Source organism: Apodemus sylvaticus, chromosome 9, assembly GCF_947179515.1.
Source record: "Apodemus sylvaticus chromosome 9, mApoSyl1.1, whole genome shotgun sequence".
NCBI lineage: Eukaryota > Metazoa > Chordata > Mammalia > Rodentia > Muridae > Apodemus > Apodemus sylvaticus.
The window spans coordinates 65470000-65493367 of NC_067480.1; the positions used below are offsets into that span (position 1 = coordinate 65470000).

Below are 23368 nucleotides of genomic sequence, written 5' to 3' on the forward strand. Positions count from 1 at the left end.
GGGGTGTGAAGCAAAAACATTACCTTGTTATTTTCTGAAAGTCACCCAGACAATAGGGAATGAGGTAATGCTTAGTTGCTCTGTGATGTCCTCTCCTTTCTGGGGCAACAGAGCACTGCTGTCTGTGGATCACTGGTGCTGAGACAGGATGTATATATAGTTCACTGAGCTCCTGACACCTGTTATGCCTCACAGCTCCCCGTGTGTGGAGCCGGCAGCAGGCTGTGTGAGAGAGAAATGGCAGGCAGGTGGCTTAGCACCCCATCACATTCAGGGTCACTTGATCTCACTGGCGCGGGTGGGAAGGAACCAGTGAGCGAGAGGACAGGGACCACAGTGTCGTGAGCCCCTAGTACTCTGTATGCATTTTACGTGCTTGAGACCAGTCCTGCTCTGCAGCACACGCTGGCCTGGAACTCACGGTCTTCTGTGTGCCGAAGAGTAAACCACACGGGGCAGTAAGCTAGGAAGTAACTACAGTACCACCCGCAGCCAATGTATTTATATTATATGCATCTATTTTGTATCTATTAACTTTTATTTCAAATTTACATATTTTTTACAGAGATGTGAATGAGAAAAACACAGTAAAAGGGTAAGTATAGCATTTGCACCATACTTTGCTATCCTGTTTGCTATCCTGTTAGTAGTTTGAAGCATTTTAAGGCTTTGTCTTGCATTGCATAGATTTCGGAAGTTCAACATCTTGGGTACGCACACAAAAGTGATGAACATGGAAGAATCCACCAATGGAAGTCTGGCAGCTGAGTTCCGACACCTGGTAGGCAGAGAAGTTTGCTGTCTTGATGCTCTCTCTGGTCCTTTGGAAGTCTTATAGTATTGCCCTTCCCCTTTCCCGACTATGGGATCCTGGTCTTGTCTTCATATCCTGGTCTAGGTCTTCATATCCTGGTCTAGGTCTTCATATCCTGTGTCTCCTTGCTGTGCGTTTTGACAGGGGCTATACCAACCTCAGTAAAGTGCTTTATTAACTTGCCTGTGCATAAATTATCCAAGCACTTGCCCCCTCCTCTGTGAGTGCCCCTGAGGCTCCAGCAGCATTCTAAGGAAACCATTCCCAAGATCAGTCTTCACTTCAGCCTTCCAAGTGTGTAGCAGCTTGACTGCTAATGTTGCAAGAGAAGGAGGCCTCGTTCCACTGGGTAGAAGGGTGACACTGTCCTCCCGTCTCCATGAACCCAGTGTTGGGGCTGAGTCTGAAGGGAGGTTAATGGTTCCTTTTCACTGGGTGCGAGCTTGTGAGCTACAGACTTTATCTTGTGGGAGCCACATGTGAGTGAGGCAGGGAAGAGCCTCCATTCAACTTGGAGGCCTGAGAGTGTCCAGATTGGCCCTTTAAAGCCCCAGCATTGAAATCTGAACTGGGAGACAAGGCCAGCCTGGGGTGCTGAGCCCGGCCTGGAAGATTCTGCAGAGACCCGCAAGAAACTGTTTCATGTGCCTGAGGTCATGACTCGCGGCTGAAGGTGCTTACCACTGCCATTGCGTGCAGAAGGAACAGACCTCCGTTCTGGGCATCGTCTCCCTCAGAGTACCCACCCTCCACCAGGCTTCAGGAAGAGGCACTTTTCCCTCCTGTTCTGAGGAGATTGTCACACCTTTCTTTCTAGTTCTGACTGGGAACTGATCTATGAATAAACACATCAACTCTAATGACTAACTTGTCACTTGGTTTCTTCTTTTACAGCAACTGAAGGAACAGAAAAACGCTGGGAACAGAACTAATGAGGTAAGCATCTGTGGTGGCAAGCCAGTCCTGACAGAACAGATCTGTCCTGAGAGGACGCATCAGAGTCCTGGGACCTGCCGTGGAAGGGCACTTGGGGTATCTGTGGGGATGTTAAGAACACCCTCCCTTGTACTTTCTGGTTGAAAGACAGTTTAACTCACAGTCTCATTGGCCCTACAAAGACAGCCAACCTCTCAAACTGTTTACCTGGTGAAGAAATCAAGACTCAGAAGTTAGCATGGTTTACCTCAGAATGCACAGAAAAGCTGGAGAGGCTGAAGGTGACTGTCTTGGTTAGGGATTCTATTGCTGCCAGGAAACACTGCGAACAAAAGTAAACTTGGGCTTGGGGAGGGGGAAGGGTTTATCTGGCCTAACTTCACATTGTCCATCTCTGAAGGAAGTCAGGACAAGAACCCAAGCAGGAGGAGCACAGAGGCAGGAGGATATCTGGCTTTTGCTACTTTGCGGGTCCTGTTTCCCTCCGCCCTTTTTTTACCCCACCCTTCCAACCCCCTGACCCTAGATAAGAGAGAGGAAAAGGATAGAGAGGAAAGAGATCCCAGAATACAGGCAGGGTTGGACAGGGAGTGATGTCACTGTTAGACTGCTTCCTGCTGATTAAGGGTGCCCTCTGAAACTTCCCAGAATTCCGAATGTCACACAATTGCAGAAACTGTCTATAGCTGGCAAAATTGTGCCTCTGCTACAGCATGAGGCAAATCATTCATGGGCTGCTGCGAACACCCCAAAGAAGCCCCGCATCCCACACCTGGGGTTAAAACAAAAACATACTCATAATATTTTTAAAGAAACCAAAATTTCAGAATTTTCACTACACAGGAGCTGATGCAGAGGCCATGGAGGGGTGCTGCTTTCTGGCTTGCTTCTTATAGTTTGCTCAGCCTGCTTTTTTATAGCACCCAGTCCAGGGATGGCACCACCCCCCACATGGGCTGGGCCCTCCCCATCGATCACTAATTCAGAAAATAGCATATGGCTGAACCTTATAGGGGAGTTTCCTGAATTGAGGTACCCTCCTCTCGGATAACTCTTGCTTGTGTCAGGTTGACATAACGTTAGCCAGCACAGTGACTGATTCTGAAGATCTAGTGTTGCAGACAGTTCCCTGCCATTGTATCTCCTACATTGTAGCATCGCTTTGTCATAGATCCTGTTTTACAACCTGGGCCTTAGAAGTTATGTTCATGATGATTGAAAAATGAGAAATGTTTGGGCATGGTAGTGAAAGCCTTTAATCCCAGCAGTTGGAAGGCAGAGGCAGGGCCAGCCCGGCCTACAGAGTTCCAGGAGAACCAGGACTGTTACACAGAGAAACCCTTTCTCAGAGAGACGGAGGTTTGGGGGAGAAAAGAAGGGAATGAGAGATGGGCAGAGGGGTCATCTGGGCCTGGCTTGGTTTGAAATTGTTCTTGGAGCACACATCATTGGCTGTCATTCCGCATCACGACCACTGGAGGTCACTGCAGCTACAAATGCTGGTCTGCGCAGCACAGACACCATCTCCTTAGCTGCCTTTGCTGCCTCCTAGGTCTAGCAGCTACCTCTGTAGTTTCAAGATGGTATGACACAAAAGAAAGGCGTATGAAGTCTTTGAAACTATCCCTGTCTGCCAATCCAAAGTACTTAGTACAAGCATATGCATGTTAGTTAGCACTTCCAGGAGAGGCTTTAATACCCGCCCTCACCTCCACTGCCCCTGTCAGGGGTATAGTCTGTGGGAGTGGGCAGGTGGCTGGAGGTCAAGGGTCATAGCTTGTGGATAAACCCACTTGTAGTTGGCACGTTCCCACTGGTGTTTCTGCCTCGGAATACACAATCCTTGCCATGATTACAAACGCCCAAGCTTGACTTAGTAAAACCTGGGGTATTATTGCGTTCTGAGGCCCGTGTCCCGGGTCACAGCTGATCTGAGGGTCTCTACTCCCTATCTGGATTTCGAGAGCTGTTTTCTTTTCCTTTCGGAAGGGGCCTCTCATTGTCACCGAGGAGCTGCACTCTCTCAGCTTCGAAACCCAGCTGTGCCAGCCTGGCTTGGTGATCGACCTTGAGGTAAGACTCTCAGCTTCCCGAGGGAGAAGACGCTTGAGTTTTACTTCCACGGAGGCTTATTTTTCAGTTTTCATTTCAGAGTTATTTACCTAATTGTTAAAAAAATGATGATGCCTTTAAAATTATTAATATTTTAAAATTTTTCTGTGGATGGATGTTTTATCTGCATGTATGTCTGTACACCACATGTATGTGTGGTGCCTGCAGAGGCCAGAAGAGGGCATGAGATCCCCTGGGACCCAAGTTACACACAGCTATAAGCCACCATGTGAGTGTTAGGAATCAAACGTGGGCCCCCTGGAAGATCTTAACTACTGAACCATCTCTCTTGTCCCCAGAGTGAACTTTTCCAGCTAATACTATGTTGACATTAATGCTCTAGGAAGCTGGAGACTCGAATTAACTTTAAAGTTTTGCAAAAGAAATGTTCGTATTGTGCTAGCTGCCGTTGAGTGTTTAGCTACTAAAAGGGAGATTGAAATGACTTCAAGGTATTTGTTCACTTTCAGACCACCTCTCTTCCTGTTGTGGTGATCTCCAACGTCAGCCAGCTCCCCAGTGGCTGGGCTTCTATCCTGTGGTACAACATGCTGGTGACAGAGCCCAGGGTATGGAAAACACATGTGCCCTAGTACAGTTAGCCAAGGCTGCCGCCACCGGCTGCTCCCATCACCAGGTGTTGGGGAAGATAGTGCCTAGCCCCGTGGCACCACGGAGGACCTTGTGTGATGGGAAAATAGTCACACGTATGTGCTGGCCATGGGAACAGTGGTTTCCCTTCTGTGTGGACAAACTCAGGCAGCCGATGACTTTATTTTTCTGGTTGTAGAGGGAGTCCTTCTGTGTTTCTTGTTTAAAATGTGTGGTTTGTTAAGTGGCCATGCATCTTCTTAGAGCAGGAGGACACTGTAGACCAGCTGTTGATTCTCCTTGGGAAATACTGTGTTCTGTAACTAGTCAGGAGCTCTGGTTAATCAAATACAGAATCATTGCTCCCAGGGGAAAACTTAGAGCTCGGCTTCTGTGACCTTTCAGGGGTGGCATTCTTGGCAGCCCATCTACAGGTAATGTGAGTGTGCTTCTTTTTAGAGGCACCTTATCTAGTCTGTCTGGTGACTTGTTACACTGTAACACATGCCTGAGTGACGCTTTACTAACATACTCTCTCCATAACCCTCCCCCCCAGCCTTCCTGTGCCTAGCACCATTTTAAACAATGAAACAAAACTTACAAACATGTGAATACCAGAGAGGCCAAGGTAATTGTGAGCTGCAGCAAAAAGCCAGGATGTTGCTTTGTTCTATCTTAGCTGGGAACATCAATCTGTGACCACAGACATGCCTCAAGTATAGATTTTGGAGTTATAAGTAAATTGTAGTGAATAAATAGATTCACAGGTGTGACCCTGCTAGTTCTGAGGATTCTCATTCCCAGCTGTGACTGCCTGTGTGTCACAGGGGGAGTGGGGGGAGTGGGGTAGGGGTGGTGGTGGTGGTGGTGGTGGTGGTAGGGTGTCACTGAGCTCTGGGGCAGACTGTGTCAGAGCATTACCTGTGGCAGGTGGCTCCTTTGTGACTCCAGCTTCTGGGTGTTTCCTTTCCAGAATCTCTCCTTCTTCCTGAACCCCCCATGTGCGCGGTGGTCCCAGCTCTCAGAGGTGTTGAGTTGGCAGTTTTCATCAGTCACCAAGAGAGGGCTCAACGCAGACCAGCTGAGCATGCTGGGAGAGAAACTTCTGGGTATGATAGAACATGCCACCCGCGAGTCTGCTTTCTCCTTCAGGCATTCTTTATTTCCTTTCTTAGAGGTAGAAGAGTGTTAAAAATCAGTTGGTGATTTAAGCTGATTGTATCCAAGTGAGAGTAAGGCTTTGAAAAAAACCCTTGAGTCCTGGTAAAGGAACAACGACCACTAATATGTCTGAGCCAGGATCTTAAAGGGAAATTTTTAGATTATGAGTCTGAAATAGGATATGGATGAGCAAGATGGGCTCTTAACGTCCTTAGAAGGAAAAGAAGAGCGTCCCTTACTTAACAAAGTTCTAGGCTAAAGAGCCCCAGGCTCTTGTGCCAGCTGGGCCCTTGCTGCAGGAGGCAGAGCCACAGTTCAGTCTGATCAGGCAGTCTGGACCCGGGCAGATGGTTCTCTCTCAGCGGCTAAGGTCAGAAGACTTATTCATCTTCTACAGTGAAAAGTCAAAGCCTCCCTTGTCACCACAGACCTTCCAGTGAACCGGAGAATCTGAAGCATGTCTTTAAAATTCCATCAACAAATTCCAGGTTTGCTGTCTGTGTAGCAGGGTGATGTAGACCGTAGACCAAGTGGGTCTTTCTTACCTGAATGTCCCTGGAAGGGTCTTCACACTCACATGTGCACATTAACAAAGGTCTAGGACCTTGTTCTGTATCCACATTTGATGAGATAATACAAGGATTTTTTTTTCCTGCTTGTTGCAGCTTCTATGTGGTTTTCTTTAAACAAAGTAGTGGACTTAATACAGCTCAGACCACATGCGGCGTTAATTTATATGGCTAATTCTGTTTATGGTTTGTATCAGTTTGAACCACTGTCCAATTTGTGAGGCGGCTGCACTGCAGTAAGGTTATAAACCCCCGAGGTGGTCTCGGTCTTATTCTGAACTGCACATTTAATCTGTAGGGCTTTTGGAGGGGAGGGACTTTATGTAGGCAGTCAGAGGAACAGTGGGAAATGGCATTAGGTAGGGACAAGGAGGGCTTCTCCACAGAGCCTTCAGGGAGACAGGGATCATGCCAAAGTCAGGCCAGCCTGGAAGGGCGTGTCCTGGGGTGGGATTTAGAGGGATCTGTGTGCTCTCTGGGAAAGGAGCTAAGAGGCAGCAGATGGCTGGCCGGCGGCTTCAGCTTTCTCTGCACTTTCATAATCCGATACTCAGTAATCCCCCATGCATTCCTCCATGCCGCTGGAATCACACCAGCAGACAACAGCATGGAGGTGCACATCTGTGGTCTCAGGCTGGTGGAGTCAGAGGCAAGGATGAGGAACAATGAGTTTGGTGGGCTACACAGGGAGACCCTGTGTTAGAAAACAAAGGGGTGAAGCAAAGCCACCATTCGTAGGTTTTACACTGCTTGCTGGTTCCCTCAGTCTGCGTAATTGCTGGTCTATTTCAAGTTACTGTACCAGAGACTGTCGCCTGTGGTGGAGTCACCCTTTGCAGTAGATACAAGAGCTCTCAGTCCAACTAGAGCAGCAGATCAATTTTTTGTTTGGTAAAAAGGCTATTTTTTGTTTGTCTGTTCATTTTTGTTTTTGTTTTTAGGCCCCAATGTTGGCCCTGATGGTCTTATTCCATGGACAAGGTTTTGTAAGGTGGGTACTCCCTGGGTTTTACATCCCTGAGTCTGAGTTCTTCCCACTCTGGGAGCTCTCCTCTGTCTCACTGTGGTACTCCACTGCTGGCTTACTCTGGCCCCCTCACAGCCTTTAGGACAAGTTGTTTGTTTTCCCACAGGGCAGGAGGTTGGTCTGCAAGCAGAAGGGCAGGCAGGCAGGCAGGCAGTCAGGAAGCACCTGCCTGAGTGCTTCCACATTCCTTCCACATTCCTCACGCCAGTCTCTTAGTCATCAGGGGTTTGGCTAAGGCTGTGTGAACCGTGTGCCGTGTGAACCGTGGCGTTGTGCAGCTGCGGGCACTTGCACAGGATGGCAAGACCTACAGGCCCCAGCTGGAGCTGAGCGGTGCAGGCTGGCTTCTGCTACAGGGAGGAAGGACACTCTTGGGTTCCACTCATCTGGGAAATCATCTTTGCTGGGTGCTGCTCTTGGGAAAGGGAGCCAAGGAGGGACAAGCTCTAGCAAGCCAGTCAGAGGCTATGAGAGGGCCAGGCGTCTCCGCTCAGGAGTCACTGCCTCGCTGGGTTGATCTGGGGGGGGGTCTCTGTGGAAGGGCAAGACCGAGCGGTGCTTTGGTTAACCAGTTGTGCTTTTATATACTTTCAGGAAAATATTAATGATAAAAACTTTTCCTTCTGGCCTTGGATTGACACCATCCTCGAACTCATTAAGAAGCACTTGCTCTGCCTCTGGAATGATGGGTAAGGGTCACTGGGTGCTCTTAAGGCTGGACAGAGTACAAGTTTAACCTCAACAGAAGGCTGAGGCAGAGACAGGCTGATCTCTGCTCATAGCATAGCAAGTTCCAGGCAGCCAAGGCCGACAGTGAGACGTGGTCTTTTTTGTTAAAAGAAAGGAAAGGAAGGAAGGAGAGGGAATCAGTTGACCGGACATGATGGTGTTTAAACATCTGTTATCTGAGGCTGCATCTCTAGTACAAGATTCATATGCAGACATTTTCATGGTGTTTAAAGTCAGCAGCTCATCATCGCCTGTTCCTGAGCACCATCCCATGCTGCGTCCATCTTGATTCTTACCTAGCACATGTATCTATACGTGAGATGCGTCTTTTAAGTGCCAGTTAAACATTTTGAAAGCATACATTATTTATAATATGCTCTCTTTTCAAGTGGGAGCAATTTTCTTAGCCTGAAGTCAAAATGAAAAGTTAAATTCATGATTGAAACACAAGGTGTCTCCATTAATCTCTTTACTATCCAGGTGCATCATGGGCTTTATCAGCAAGGACCGGGAACGGGCTCTGCTCAAGGACCAGCAGCCGGGGACGTTCCTGCTCAGGTTCAGTGAGAGCTCCCGGGAAGGGGCCATCACGTTCACATGGGTGGAACGGTCCCAAAATGGAGGTGGTGAGTGGAACGTCTCACATGCGCCAGCCTGCCACACATGTCTGTAATCTGTCGCTGAGGATCAGCACGTTTGAATAGCTTTGGAACGGAAATAGCATATCCTATAATTACACAACCTATTCACCATAGAGACTTAAAGCAGTGGGAACTCTGGTGATATGCAGCCCGGAAACGTGTTGTGGAAATGATGCGTTTCAAAGCAAGGCCAAGCTTTTCCTTTCTCTCAGGGTTATTGCCTGCAGATCAAGGATGTGAATCAATCCTATCTGCCCTCAGTTGTTGGAAAGAATCACATTTCCCACAGTGCACGACTTCAGACCCAACTCATTCTGGAGTAAAGTGCTCTCCTGTGTGAGGACAGGCAGATTCCTCTGCAGGCTGCTGCAGGAAATGCGAGGGTGAGGTGCAGCTCCACCTTCCAGCAGAGGAGCTGCACCTTCTTCGTCTCTGCCCTGTATTAGATTTCTGTTCAACCCAGTGGCTAAGACACTCCAAAGTCATGGTATTATACAGCAGGTTGAACAAATCAGATGGGAAAAGTAATTTAACAAACTAATAGTTACTTAAGGCTTGCCTGGAGGACCCTAGGGAAAGCTGGGCATCCTAGGACTTTCTGTTTTCTCTGGATAGATTCAGAAAGGATAGTCTTGTGATTCTACTGATCTTTGTTCCAATGAAACAGGAGGCCTGGAATCCGGGCCTGATGCAGGCCGTGGGTGCTGAGGTCTGCCTGGCTTCTTTTTTCCGGTGGTTCCTACCCCCAAGCCGCTGAGAGATGGGGCTGAGAAACCGATGGAGGTGGAAGACACTTAGAGCGGCCAGGAAAGCCTAGGCAGGCTGCAGAAGCTGTAGGATAGTTAGGACAGGAGAGGGCGCCAGGGTGCGAGGGGTCAGGGGAGGAGCCCAAGCCAGAGGTGGGGTTCTGGGCTCAAGAAACAAAAACAAAAAACAAAAAAAAGGAAATGGTTTGGGCTAGAATTAGACGGACGGGATATGGCTATCAACAAGTATGTTACTAAACAGGGAAGAGTGTGATGCTTTTAAAAGTACAGCAGGCTCTCTGATTCCCCCTGGGCTGTGTCTGTGGTGCTTTAGTGCTCTCTGGGGTGCCTGGTACTCACTGGGCCTCCCTGGTTTCTTCCTTGTAGAACCTGACTTCCATGCTGTTGAGCCCTACACGAAGAAAGAACTGTCAGCTGTTACTTTCCCAGATATTATTCGCAATTACAAAGTCATGGCTGCCGAGAACATACCAGAGAACCCCCTGAAGTACCTGTACCCCAACATTGACAAAGACCATGCCTTTGGAAAGTACTATTCCAGGCCAAAGGAAGGTGAGTGCTAGGCGAGCTGAGGTGCCCAGGAGGGGGAGTACAGCAAGGCCCTGCCTGCTGCCCCACAGCTCCCAGAAGGTAAATAACTCACATCGTCTTCACTAAGCTACAGGTGGATCATAGTGGCACAAATGCCAGCTGTAGTATTACAAGCTATTGTTCTCTTGAATTAATGAAACAGGCGTTTTAAACACACAGCATTAAAGTTGAAATGCATTGATTGGCCTAATGTGGCTATTAAGAGGTGAATACATGTGTCTGTTGTAAGGAGTTTAGAAAAGTCCATCTCTGGTCTTGTATATTTGTTATTACTTTTTCCATATAAATGAAGTAAAGGGTGGGGTGCAAAGCTAACCAATTTCTTCTAGCCTGCTTGGGTTAAAATGGAGGAAACTGAGGTCCAGGAGCAGTGAGTGGCCTGCTCAGGTAGGCTCAGGTATTTGTGGGAACCTGTTGTGTTAGTGACTATATGAGCAGGAAGCTGCCTCTTAGGGTACAAGTCTGCCTCCTCCAGGGTCGTGGGATTACATTTGGAAAAGTTCAAGTTAGATCCGACCAGCTCTGCCACAAAGCTAATAGCCTTTTGGATTCGGAAGTCTCGCTGTCGGTGCCTTAACCCTGCAGTGAGGATGCCGTTAGCCTGGCCCCATAGCTGTGCATGTTCCATCAGCTAGACCAGAGAGACCTTTGTACACATGACTTTGTTCACCCTGTAGGACTTCAAGCCTTGGGAAGAGGGAAGTAGCTAGTCTTCTAGCTTTCTCCTGGTTGTTTCTCCATTCCCACTAGGATTTCAGTTGACTTAAGTGGAAAGGTCATGACCCCTCAAAATTTCAGGGTGATAAACTGTCAAGTAAATCAGGGTTGGTGCCTCAGAGTGACTGTTCTCTTCCCGTGCGACATCTGCTAACGTGCTGTGTACACCGTGTGCTTGCTTGCAGCGCCAGAGCCTATGGAGCTGGACGACCCTAAGCGAACCGGGTACATCAAGACTGAGTTGATTTCTGTGTCTGAAGTGTAAGTGAGCACAGAAGACTGGCTTGTTCCGATCCTCAGGCCAGCCCCGTCCCTGGCTGGGGTCCATTGATTGCCCTGTTCATGGCTTTCCTTTCCAATGTAACTGATGTTGCCACCACAGTTGGACGTTCTGGAAAGATCGTAACTAGCCCTGGTGTCAAAGCTTATAGGCATTTTACTGCCATAAGATAAAAACTACCAGCAACAACAGACCGCCAGCCAACCCACAATAAACAAACATGAAAGAAAGTTGTATGTAAGGACTTCCCAAACTGACATTTTGAAAAAAAAAAAAAAAGCATGAATAATAATAATAAAAAAAAAACAACCAAAACTCGATGAGTGGGAAAGCAGTTCTTTACAAGCAAAGGCCAAAGTCGGAACTGGCGTCCTTTTTCTCCACTTGCTTTGATTCTGTCGTTTCGTTCCATAGAAGGTAGAAAGTGTTGGAAAAGTCATTGTCAGTTATTTGCTTGCGGCACTGTCTGGGGGTGAATGGATGTAGCCTTCATGTAGAACCCTGTGGAGCAGCCTTATCTGCATAGACCTCAAGGTAGGGAAGAGGGATCCCCAGACATCTCTTGGTACTTTTCTGTCCAGGGTGAGTCTCGGAGAGTCCACCACCTCACGATGTTCACCCCGAGGCTCCCCCAGGCAGCAGCGGCGTAGGCTTCAGTCTGGCAATTGCTTGTCTCTAAAGTCTAGTGTATCCCAAGGGGCCGGGCTGGGGACGTAAATCTCCCACGATCTGTACTCTGTGAGATACGTTTTATAAAGTGTACGTTTTTCTGAAATAAGAATATGAAGTGATCACTCAGACTCAGATACAGTGTCTCAGCTTGCAGTGCAGCCCGCGTAACTCAGGTGCTGACACCGTCCTGTCCTCTCTCTGTTCCAGCCACCCTTCCAGACTCCAGACCACAGACAACCTGCTTCCCATGTCCCCAGAGGAGTTTGACGAGATGTCCCGGATAGTGGGCTCAGAATTTGACAGTATGGTGAGTACTGTGGATGGGTATTTCCACCTTGGCGAAGCCTGAGGCAGGCTGGTACCGCACGGGGCTGCTGTGAGGAGCCTGGGGGGTGGGGGGCTGCTGCTGCTGCTCCTCTTCCTCTTCTTCTTCCTCTCTCTCTTCTTCTTCTTCCTCTTCCTCTTCTTCCTCTTCCTCCTCTTCTTTTTTTTTTTTTTAAGATAAGCCCGTGTTTAAGCTAGCTGCTTCATCAGCGGGTCAGCAGGATTTTATTCCTAGCATTTCACATTCCTGTCGACACTGAGGTAGAAAGGTCTGGCCATGTAGAAAGTTCACACACTAAGGGATCAAAGTTGTTTTCAGAGGCAGACATTTTCCTGTGACTGCTGTGTCTATCTGGGCCCTCAGTGAAGGACTTATCTTAGGAAAAGATGAATGTCTGTGGGTTGTGTTGACTACACGCTATGTAGCAGTGGTAAACAGTTCCACGTCGTTCTGCCAGCGTCTGAGGCTATCAGCAACTTGGGCAGAATGAACAGCTCAGAGTGACTTACTGTATCTCCCTATCTAAATAGAAAAATGTGTTTGCTAAAGAGAAAATCTTCTTTTGGGAGAACGTTTCTCAGCAGATTAAATAGTACCATTTGCCTTTCAGCCCGAGATCCTTCATCCCATGGGTTTTGTTTGGGTGACTGGAGTCTTGCTGATGCTGTTTAATTTTAAGCTCTTTCCCACATGGAGTCAGTCCAGTTCATTTTTCAAAGCTTGCCTAATGCTTTCAGAAATAATTGTCTTAGCTAGTGCAGGCCTTTTTCATCTCCATGGGCTTTGTGCATAGCAGAAACGTGTTTGGAAATGAGAGGGAGGGTGAGGGAAGGAGAAGGGAGAGAGGCTTCGGAGTGCACGGGTAAAGACAGCTTCACACACACACACACACACACACACACACACACACACACACACATACACTCTTGTGCTAGGGGCATGCTAGAATGTTACCTCAGTCATGGGTATTTTTCCCGTGTGACTTTGACACTGTTCGTCACCTCACTAAGCCTACTAAACATCTTAGAGAACACCTTCTTATAGCTTTCTAACTCTTGAGCATTGCTGGTTTGGTCACAAAATAGCGGTTTTATTGATGAAATGAGACTTTGGTTCATGCAACCCAGCACCCTGTTATTTCTGTTAAAAAATGTTTTGTCTCATATAAAAATGGAGTAATGGTTGATTCAGAAAATGTAAAATAGATCAAAGGGTTCAAAACACAGGATGAGCTTTTACAACTCCTTGCTTAGAAAATCACCTCCCCGTTGCCACCGCTGCCACTGACAGGTCTGATAGGTGGTGCCTGTCAAGCGTCCCCTGTGCACCAGGCAGAATCTGTTTGTGTCTGTTAAGGTGAAGGCAGGGTTGGGTGAGGAATCTGTGACCGGAACTTGGCATGTGGCATCCCAACTGTCATCATCATTGTTGTCTGTGACCAGAGAGAACTAAGCTGTTAGTTCCTCCATGTGTATACATGGGCCTTTTACACCCTCAAACAAATTCCAGGAAAGGGGTTTGTAGTCTTTGGACACCCGCTGTAGCTATTGTACTCCAGTGGGTTTTTTGTTTAATCTATGGAATAGATACATAAAGATATACAGATACAACAGATTAGTATGTACTAAATGTCCACTCGTCACAGCAGTCTCCAGACGAACCCCCAACAATCTCGGTCTCTAGCAGAGGCCCTGTTCTACTTAGACAAGGGACAAGCAAGATCGTTGTCAAATCGCTGTAACTCCGCCATGATGTGCTCTGTCCTCAAGCTTCTTCCTGACTTCTGTCCAACATTGGCTTTTGGAATGAAAGCATGTGAGCTAAGTGAGAGGACTCTGTCTGTAATCCAAGAATTCAGGAGGCTGAGACAGGAAGGTCTCCTGGTGGCGGCCACACAGGGCTGCATACTCTGTCACAAAATAAACAAATGCAATTAGTTGTGTGCTCTGAGGTGGAGGTGGCCGGTGGACTAAAAAGGTAGTCAGGGTTGATGGTTGGTCCAGCCTTGGCTCTCAGCTCCTGAGGAATTGTCCATGAGGGCCAGTATTGGTGCTGCTCTCTGTAATATGGCTGGGGTTTGTATTTAGTCTAACATTTCCATACAGGTCCCTGTGGACTGGAACAGACCCAGCCTACCTTCCTAGAGGCCTTGGTCAGAGCTCATACTAACATATTGTCTACTTGTTATACATTTTATACATGCTTTTAGACTTAAAACTTTGACCAGACGTATTAGTCAACTTAGCACATGAAGAACTTGAGGTTTACAGAGGTTAGTAAACCAGTCACACAGTTACAGGATAGGGCTGCAGGTTGGCTTCATCTCTCTTCCCCCCTTGCTTCTACAGTGCACCATTTTAACTACAGATTTGTGCCATCGGCCAGACTACAGCAGGAGGCAAACTCTTCAACATGCTTTTCTATCTAAAATTGCTTTTCTAAAACTCAAGAGGCTTTGCAGTCTAGTGGTGTGTTTGTATTGGTTCCTCTGGCACTGGGGGCTGCTGAGTTCTCCTTTGTGGCGCTGTCCTACACCCTGAAGGGTGGGTGTTTAGCAGCGCCCTGGCCTCTGCTCTCTAGAATACATGACGGCAGCAGCACATACATGCCCACACCCTGCTGCTGTCACAAATGCCTTCAGAGCAGCCGACAACAGAGCCATCTCTAGGACATCCAGAGCTGCCCCAGGGTGGAGTCAGTCAGGGGCAGGCAGGCCAGCGTTCTCTGAAGAGCAGCTTTCTGGCTCCTGTTTCCAGGGCAGCTGGGCAGACTAGGGAGGGAGCTGAAGCACTTCATGGCGAGGTTTACTTCTGATTTACTGGCCCGCATCTGGAACACAGGCTTTGTTTATTTTGCTTACTCAGTGGCCTTTAAGGGAAAGTCATCATTTCCCTCTCTGTCTCTCCCTGTGGCGCATGGCTCAGCATTTCCTCACACTCGTTTTGAATGAGCTGATTTGCTGTGCTGCTGTCCCCAGACTTGCATAATAGCAGAAAGCTTTATATAGTCTGTCTGGGATGAGTCGCAGAATTAATCCAGGAGGCCAGACAGCAATAATCCATCAGTTTAGGTGGTGTAAAAGGCCCCGATTAGTTCCAGAAGAATGACAGGGCATACTAGCCCTTCCGGCTCCATGGTGGTAGTTTGCTGTAGGAAGCATTCTCCTGCTCTCCATTCTAGGATGGGCAATGGTGTGAAATATATGAACCACATGTCATAAAGTCCACGTAATGAACCTAACTACATTTTGTCTTTTTGCAGATGAGCGCAGTATAAACACGAATTTCTCTCTGGCGAAATTTTTCTTCCCATCTGTGATTCCTTCCTGCTATTCTTCCTTCATATGCTGTATTTCTAGGGAAATGCAAGAAAAAACAGCACATTTGTCGCATCTCATCCTGTTGATAGAAAGTGGATGTTTCTCTAATTAGAAACCTGTTACTCTGAAGGACTTCATGCATCTAACCGAAGGGGAAATGGAAAGCCACTTATGCAAAATGGATTTTGTAAACAAAAACCAAGAGATCCACCCAAGCATCAGGACTAGAATTCGATGTTTTGGGAAAGGTGAGGAGTACAGTCCCTTTAGTGATGCTCTGCAATCAGTGCCCAAGTGCTGCACATTATTGGAAAGATGCATACTTATGGGGGAGGGACCTTCGTGATGTAGGAATAGTTCTGTCCCAGGAGATACTGGCATTTCCCTCTCTTTTACGGCTGGAAGTCTTCCACTGTTTTACATATGGCACGGTTCAAAGTCAACTTTCGATAAAGTGAAATATCAAACTAGAGTGGACGTCCCTCATCTGAGAGGGAAGACAACAATCATGTTCCTTACTGCAGCTTCTGCAGAGGCATGGTTGCTCTCTTCAGGAATTAGCTTTGTTGCTGCCTATGGCTAAACAAAACTAAACACCAATAGAAATAAGAACGTTTTCATGAGTACTCTCTGTTCAGTCTGTACTCCACCATGCTAAATGGTTTTTTGTTGTCTTTTTGGTCACTGGTTGAATAAAATTGTCCTTGCACATCCATTAAAGGGACCACCAGCTTTCTTAAGGCAAATTTTTTTTTTAGTTGAAATTAGATAGAGGTAAACCCAGCAGTTAAACTTATGTTTTTTAATGGGCTGACTTTGTCGGTTTTAGACATAAACTTGGAAAAAGCTCTATCCTGGGTTTCGTCACCCTTTTGAGGGATGATGCTTCGTAGCACGTGCTGCCCCTCAGTGGTCCGAGCCCAGCCTGGTGGCTCTGGTCTGTGGTTGGTTCTTCTGGGTACCTTTCAGACTGCTGTGCAGCTGCTGCACCTAGAGCGTTGTCCCGTAACATTTTGTTTTGCTTTGGTGAAGATCAGTCCGCCTTACAACCCAAGCGCAAGTGTGCACCACAGTAAGTGTGCACAGTCCTTAGTGGCGCAGGGAAGCAGAGACCTCCTCTCTTTTCCTGCCAGAGTGAAATGACCAAGAAACAAAACATTTAAAAAAATTGTTTCTAAGTGCCGAGACCTAACCATTGCTTACACTATCTGTTGAAACAGTTTGTTACAATTTCATTCTGTTGAAGTAGCTGAGACTTTTAAGAAATGTTAAAATTATGTTAGTTTCCTATTATTATTTAATATAAAGATATTTAAAATGTCTAGTATTATGAGTTGGTTTAATATATATATCTCACATATCAGTCCTATTTTAAGTACTTTTTAAAAAAAAGATTTATTTAGGTATATATTTTGTGTATGTGGTTGTGTTTTATTGGAATGTATGGATACCAGAAGAGGGCACTGGATCCCATGAGACTACAGTCAAATGGGACCACAGTCAGAGGTGATTTTGAGCGGCCATGTGGGTGCTGGGAATTGAACTCAGGGCCTCTGGAAGAACAGCCAGTGCTCTTAACTGCTGAACCACCTCTGGAGACCCATATCAGTCCTATTTTAAAGGAAGACTGATATTTTCCAAGTGTCAGCCTTGCTTACTATCCTGCAGTCACAGTCACTGTGGTAGTTAAAGGTAGGTTAGAGGGCAGACACAGGGGTGAGGCCACTTTGAGGTAAAGGCATGGGGATTAGGGGTGTAGTCATTCTTGGCTATGTATCAAGTCAAGGCTACATGAGCTCATACCTAAGTCAGTGGAAGGCATCCACTTGCACTCTCAGGTAGCTGACTGTCACCAAGCATGTCCTAGCTTAAGGGTGTTTGTGTGTTTGAGTATGACTAGGATGGTATTTTTTAAGTACAGGACATATATGTAGTACTTGGGGTAATTGATTTAGGGACTTCCTGAGGTGGCATAACATAAATGGACTCTATTGACGGCTTGAAAACTGCTGTGGAATGAAGGCACATCTCAGTAAATAGAACCAACCTGTGACATCTGACTGCCTGAGGGGAAGCGCCAGACAAGGCTGGAAAGAATTTTGAAAATTCTTTTACCTACTTTTGAAGCTGGAAGGCTGTCCTTCATCCTGAGGGTATTATTTATCTGAAGGCATCTTTTGTTTAAGATTTATTCATTTATTCCTCAAATATGTTGAGTACCTGCCTTGAACCAGGCACTATTCTAGATGCTTGGAAGGCACTAATAAAAGAAATGCCCCACTGTCATAAATGTGAGATGTTCTAAGACACTGGGCTATATGCTCAACATTGTCACTTTACTCAGTAAAGTTTCATAGAGAGTTTGTGAAGCCAAAACAGCTGAAAGGGAGCTCGGGAGACAGGTCAACAGCTTAGAGCATTTGTTGCTCATGTAGTGGATCCAGGCACAGCAATCCAGCACCCACAAGGATCGGCGGCTCACAACCATTTATAACTTCAGTTATAGGGGATCTAATGCCTTCCGACCTCCATGGCACCAGCACTTACGTGCACACACACACACACACACACACACACACACACACACAAATGCAAAACATTTCTACAGTTTAATTTTTTTAAGATGTATTTATTATTATACAAGTACACTGTAGCTGTCTTCAGACACTCCAGAAGAGGGCATCAGATCTCATTACAGATGGTTGTGAGCCATCATGTGGTTGCTGGGATTTGAACTCAGGACCTTTGGAAGAGCAGTCAGTGCTCTTAACCGCTGAGCCATCTCTCCAGCCCCCCCCCCCCCCAGTCTAATTTTTTAAACTAGTCAAAAGCTACAGATAACGTAAATGTTATAGGAAAATGTACATAATTTCCAAGAAATAAAATTTAAACTGACTGCAGGAAGCTGAGGCTACTCAGAATTGTCTAAAGCTTTGACTCTTCAGGGATACTCTAACTTTGGGTTGTGTATATTGTACTCAGACTTTAAAGGTACTATATGATTTACTATAGGAAAAATAATCATAATTTATTAAACTTACACTCAGAACACAAGGTAAAGGTACCCAAAGGCAGAGCAGTCACTGTCTGTTATCAAGCCTGGGATAGAGTTTTGTACTTTAATGCTGGGACGCTTAATTCCCCACTCTCGGCGTGCTGGCAGCTTTCCCCATGTCTTGTGTCGAAATGAAGTCGTGATATTTTGGAGTCACAACTGTCTAGCTTCAGAGTGGACTTTCTGCTGATCATCTGAAGAGGCAGCAAGAGGCACGGCTAAAGCCATGAGGTCCAGAGTCAGGCTGAACTCTAGAACAGAAATGCACTCTTGCTGTGATGCCCTCCAGCCGCCATGTTAGCTTGTTTCAGAACTCCTCCAAAGACAACTGTCTTCATGACTGCTAAGTCTCGACCCTTCCAACCCCAACCACACACACAGGCTAACTTATGAACTCCGTCCTTTCAGACACAGGTGATTCCCTTCTCAGAAAGGACCTCAGAGCCACCCTGTACGCCACGGGTTGGCTCCTTCAACATCCATGGTTTATGAACTTACTCATATTACTACAAAGATTAACAAATAAAAATCAACCCAGCCTTCTAAAAATGCCATAAAAAGGGAATGATCAATATATTAACAAATAGAACTTTTCACTACTGGGGTTGACTGTGTGCTCTGCAGTACTAAGCTTCCATCTGCAGATAAACGTGTGCACAGTAGGAGCTGACTTTTGTTTCAGTCATGCTTGGCACCAAAACTCACCTGAGAGACTTTAGCTAGTAGTTGTTAGCTAAGATGAATGAGTGACGATGTTAGTTGTAACTTTTGTGTTAGGGGCCAGGGAGAGAAAATGGGAGTAAGAGTTCCAGATTGTAGTCCACTCTTGGGTCCCATCTTCATCAATAAAAGCACGGTTAGAGAATTTCACATGCCATTTCAAGTTCTAAGATATCAGTAATAGAGATGGCCTGGCACAGCTCCTAGAACCGAGCAGCTTTGTGGAATGTAACTTCCATAAGATGAAGATGGGATTGGTATGGCGTGCACATAACTGCTGTGGAGTTAGACGCTAACTTTACTCCCAAGAGGAAATGCTTCACCAGGGAACAGGGCTTTGGGGCATTGGAATTGAAAGCATGTGAAGAATTCAGGGGGGCTGTCAGCTCGTGCAGCTCAGGTCCCAGTGTGCTCGGACTGGATCAGCTCTCGAGGTTGATTTCAGTGCTCTGTGGAAACATGTTTTCATTCAAGGATGCTTGCCATCCTAGAAGAGCCTGGTGTGAGCTTCTAAAGGACAGAGCTAGCCTGCCCACCGCTAACCTTCGCAACCCGGTCCTCAGTTCTCAGCTTGGTCCTGTGGTACAGATTTCCCACCCAGTTTATGGGCCTGCCTCACAGCAGGCTGGATGTAAACCAGCTAAAGACTTCCAACCCAACAGCACAGAGAAAACCTTAGCTACTTAAAAAAAATTTCCCATAGCTTGTTTTTAACACACGTATTTATTATGCTGTAAAAAGCAATACTACCTGATCTCATTTAAAATAAATATTTCCCAATTTCAGAATACTTACAATTTATAGTTTTAAGGTTTCATTTTGGGAAATGCTGGAAGTAAATACATTCATAGCTGTGGACTCCCCAGCAGGGACCTAAATCAAACATCTGGTTATCAAGTCCCCGACAGACAGCTGGATCTACAGTAACTCCAGCTCCACAGCTACAGCGCTGTAGGCAGCAGTGGGGTGCCGCACACCCCCAGACAGGGGTGTTAGAACCAAGACAGCAGAAACAGTGGTATAAAAAGACCTTCAAAGCAACATGATCATGTAATGGTTCCATGATACAGAAAAATTACCTAAGATTGTAAAGCCAAAACAAACAGATCTTTGGAGTTTATTGATGGCAGCAATTAGCAACGCATTCACACACTTACAGGGTCCTTGTTATCATCAGCCAGTAGCGGACAGCAAGACCTGGCACAGGAACAAGTGCGTACTCAACCAAGCCACAAAGACTGTACAAAACAGCACTGAGCTGAGAAAGAGGAACACATTTGTCTCAGATAATAAACAAAGCCATTACTGGAGGGACTCCTCAGAGTCATTGGCGAAGTCACATACTGAATCGCAAAACGCCAGCTGCTATTGGAATAGCATTATCGCAGTTGATTCCAATAAGACATGTTCACCCCTTAATTTTGGAGGTTGTCCCTGTGTAGGATGTTCAGAGGGCCACCTATCCACCTGTCTTAGGGTGGAAAAAGCAACAGTGACAGGGCTGGCTGCCCACCCACCATCTTCCCCACAGACTCTGGAACTTAGAAACACGTTTGTGGTGCCTGTCACAGAGAAGGAACATTAGCCACAGTGTCATCAAGGGTGGAGCTGGCTAGCAACTGGAGGGGGATGGCTGAAGGTGACTTTGACTGAAACAGGATCAAAGCAGCCAGAAGTTACCAAGTGAATAACGTGCCACCAGGCATAAAGCTCGGATGCAAACAGTGCTGATAGTGAAGGTCACAGAAGATGCTGTGTCACTGTCATAACCACTAGTATCTGTGTAGTTGAGAATCTTGCTTATTACATAAAGCAGCTTCCATGAAGTTCGTGTGTGTGTGTGTGTGTGTGTGTGTGTGTGTGTGTGCGCGTGCGCACGTGCACGAGTGTGCTTAATATCAAAAGTCCTCACACACCCTTCATCTCTTGGAGGTATTAATAGGATACAGTATATGGGAGTCCTAGACAATCATGTTCTTTGTAAGGTCACCTTTACCTATTATCCAAGTTAACTGTAAATTACCTTTCCAAAACAAAGAAATGGTGGGTTTAGATTTAAAATGAAGTGATCTTACTGAATGATACAGCCCACCAACAGTTGGGCAGTAGAGGAAGAGAAGATACTTGGGGCCCTCCACAAAGGGGTGCTACCTTGTTGAAGACATTTGACAGCAGGATCAAAAGTCAATGGGAGTCATAGCTTTTCCTAAATATAGCATGCTAACTTTGGTAACTGAAAGCATTTCTGAATTTTTTGTTATTGTAGAAGCTGAGAAGAACTTGTAAGTGTGCAGTGTCACTGTCTTGATCCTTCAGGCTGATGACTGATTTAGATATCTCAGTTTGGCTCATCTATCTTAGATAAGCGGCCAAGCTCTGTCTCAGATGGTAGAGATGTGAGGCTTGCTGGCTCGCTAAGGACACATGAAAACTGCATAGTAAGCCAGTTGCTCGCTTTCCCAGCCGAGGGAGACTCACAGCGAGGCTGGCCTCGGCGTTGTTTGAAAGTGCTAGAACTATACTCACACATATGTTTTGGTCACCGAACATATCTTAACAGATTCCCTGATAAAAATCTAATCAGAATTGGTCTATTCTATGGACAGTTAGTAAGTATTTTAATATTTAAAGAGTCACACTGTGAAGTGAGGGTGATAGACATTTTAAACACTCAACCATACAAGTGCAATGGTCTCCCAAACACTCAAACTAAATCTATGTTTAAAGTCTTAAAGATCACACTATTTTTGTCTAATAACAGCATCGACCCTGTGGACAGACTGTCCAATAGAGCTCAATCCTAAGTGCATATGAGCATATCATCACCAGGGCTTGAAAATGTACAAAACACAAACCATGAGGACCACACAGTTCAGCTAGCATTGGTAACTACTCTTTTACATCAAATTGTACAATGCACGAGGTAACTATTGCTCACATTATGAAGGGAGGCTGCTTCATTTCTATTTTTTTCCCAAAGAACTCAGATTTGTCGTGTGCGCACAATGAAGGAGGCTCCGGTAACACTGCAGTGACAGATGTTGTAAATACACACTCCTACCAGATAGAAATATACATGTTCTCCATAATCATGTTCCACAGTTACTAGGTAAGTAGTGTAAGTCTTGGGACCCAGACCATTATAACAACCCATCAAGGTTCTTGTGGACAGTCTGCTTTTCCTTTCCGTCATCAGAATCCCCTTGGGGTGTGTACTGAACTTGGTATTCCTGGAGGATCTTAAAAACATCATGGTGTCCAAAGTGCAGTGCTTCATCCATGGGGGTGTTGTTCCACCTGCAGCACAGCAGAGGGTCGTTAGTCACATAGAGACCGCTCCAAGACAGCGGTCCGGCCCCAGGCTCCCACCAAGCTCCACGGCTATTCACGGTCATCTATACTTTAGCAGCGTTACAAGTGAGACCCCCCCCCCCAAACACAGAAAGTTCTTAGAGCCCAGACACTGCTCTGAGAGAGACCACCTGAAACCAGGCTGATGGGATGACTTCTATGAGAAGATTCTGCTTCCTCAACCACATGCTCTTTTAGGAGGGCCCTCTGGAAGCCAAGTCTACTGTCAGCTGATATTTACAAATCAGGTAGTGTAACACCATCCTAACCTGTCAGAGGGAACATGTCCCCGTGAATTCAAAAGTTACAGCAAACCATAAATCTCCCAGGTTTCCAATAACTTCATGGTATTAAATGCACATCAGACAAACAAGATGTGCCCAGAGGAAATGACCCTTTCATCATAGCCGGTAAGGGAAGGAAGCTGCAGCCTCCCTGGCCTGCTGCCTGATCAGAACTCCTGGTCCACACAGTACACTGCCAGGAGGGGCAGGGCAGACTTGACAAGCAAAGAGTTGCTGTAGCAATGAGTCCGCTGAGGTCTGGGGACATGCCCAGGAAGGCCAGGCTCGCTCCTTAGCTGCTGGTTCCCGCACAGCACAGCCAGTGGAGCCTGTGCCCTCGGCCCCTCCCGCTGGCCCCTCCCACTGGCTCCTGGCCCAAGTTCCTGTCCCACCTCCCCGATTTTGCTTCTTTCCATCATTCTGTGTCTGTCCAGAACCTTTCACCTTAATAGGTTACAATGTGAAGCCAAACAAAAAGTGCTTAATTTCACATCTTAAATGCTTCTGGTAGCCTGCTCTTAATTTTTAAAATCAGGTAAGTAAATCTCCACATGTCTCTGCTTCTCAAGAAACAGCTACCGCCTTTTCTCATCTGTGTGGCTTTTCATTAGGGAGGCATGGGCTCTAACATGTGTGTCAGCTTTTGGGAAAACTGCCAGGCCATCTTTACATCTCTTCCATGACACAATGAAAAGTCTCCCCGTAAT

The 23368-nt window shown here is 46.5% G+C and overlaps 2 protein-coding genes across 4 annotated transcripts in view; one reads left to right on the top strand and one right to left on the bottom strand.

Moving 5' to 3' along the window:
- The window catches only part of Stat1 (signal transducer and activator of transcription 1), a 37668-nt gene extending 21693 nt beyond the window's left edge, over positions 1 to 15975 (top strand). For all 3 annotated transcript variants that reach the window (XM_052192206.1, XM_052192208.1, XM_052192207.1), the window contains exons 13-25: positions 566 to 595; positions 688 to 781; positions 1709 to 1750; positions 3740 to 3823; positions 4333 to 4431; positions 5427 to 5562; positions 7125 to 7174; positions 7805 to 7899; positions 8420 to 8565; positions 9714 to 9899; positions 10841 to 10916; positions 11815 to 11914; positions 15194 to 15975. In XM_052192206.1, coding sequence (XP_052048166.1) covers positions 566 to 595; positions 688 to 781; positions 1709 to 1750; positions 3740 to 3823; positions 4333 to 4431; positions 5427 to 5562; positions 7125 to 7174; positions 7805 to 7899; positions 8420 to 8565; positions 9714 to 9899; positions 10841 to 10916; positions 11815 to 11914; positions 15194 to 15208 — 1153 coding nt within the window. In that variant the 3' untranslated portion in view covers positions 15209 to 15975. The remainder of the gene's footprint in view (positions 1 to 565; positions 596 to 687; positions 782 to 1708; positions 1751 to 3739; positions 3824 to 4332; positions 4432 to 5426; positions 5563 to 7124; positions 7175 to 7804; positions 7900 to 8419; positions 8566 to 9713; positions 9900 to 10840; positions 10917 to 11814; positions 11915 to 15193) is intronic.
- Positions 15976 to 20111: 4136 nt separating this feature from the next.
- Positions 20112 to 23368, bottom strand: part of Gls (glutaminase) — a 71008-nt gene continuing 67751 nt past the window's right edge. Inside the window, exon 18 of the mRNA XM_052192209.1 lies at positions 20112 to 22323. Within this exon, the coding sequence (XP_052048169.1) occupies positions 22167 to 22323 (157 nt within the window). The 3' untranslated portion in view covers positions 20112 to 22166. The remainder of the gene's footprint in view (positions 22324 to 23368) is intronic.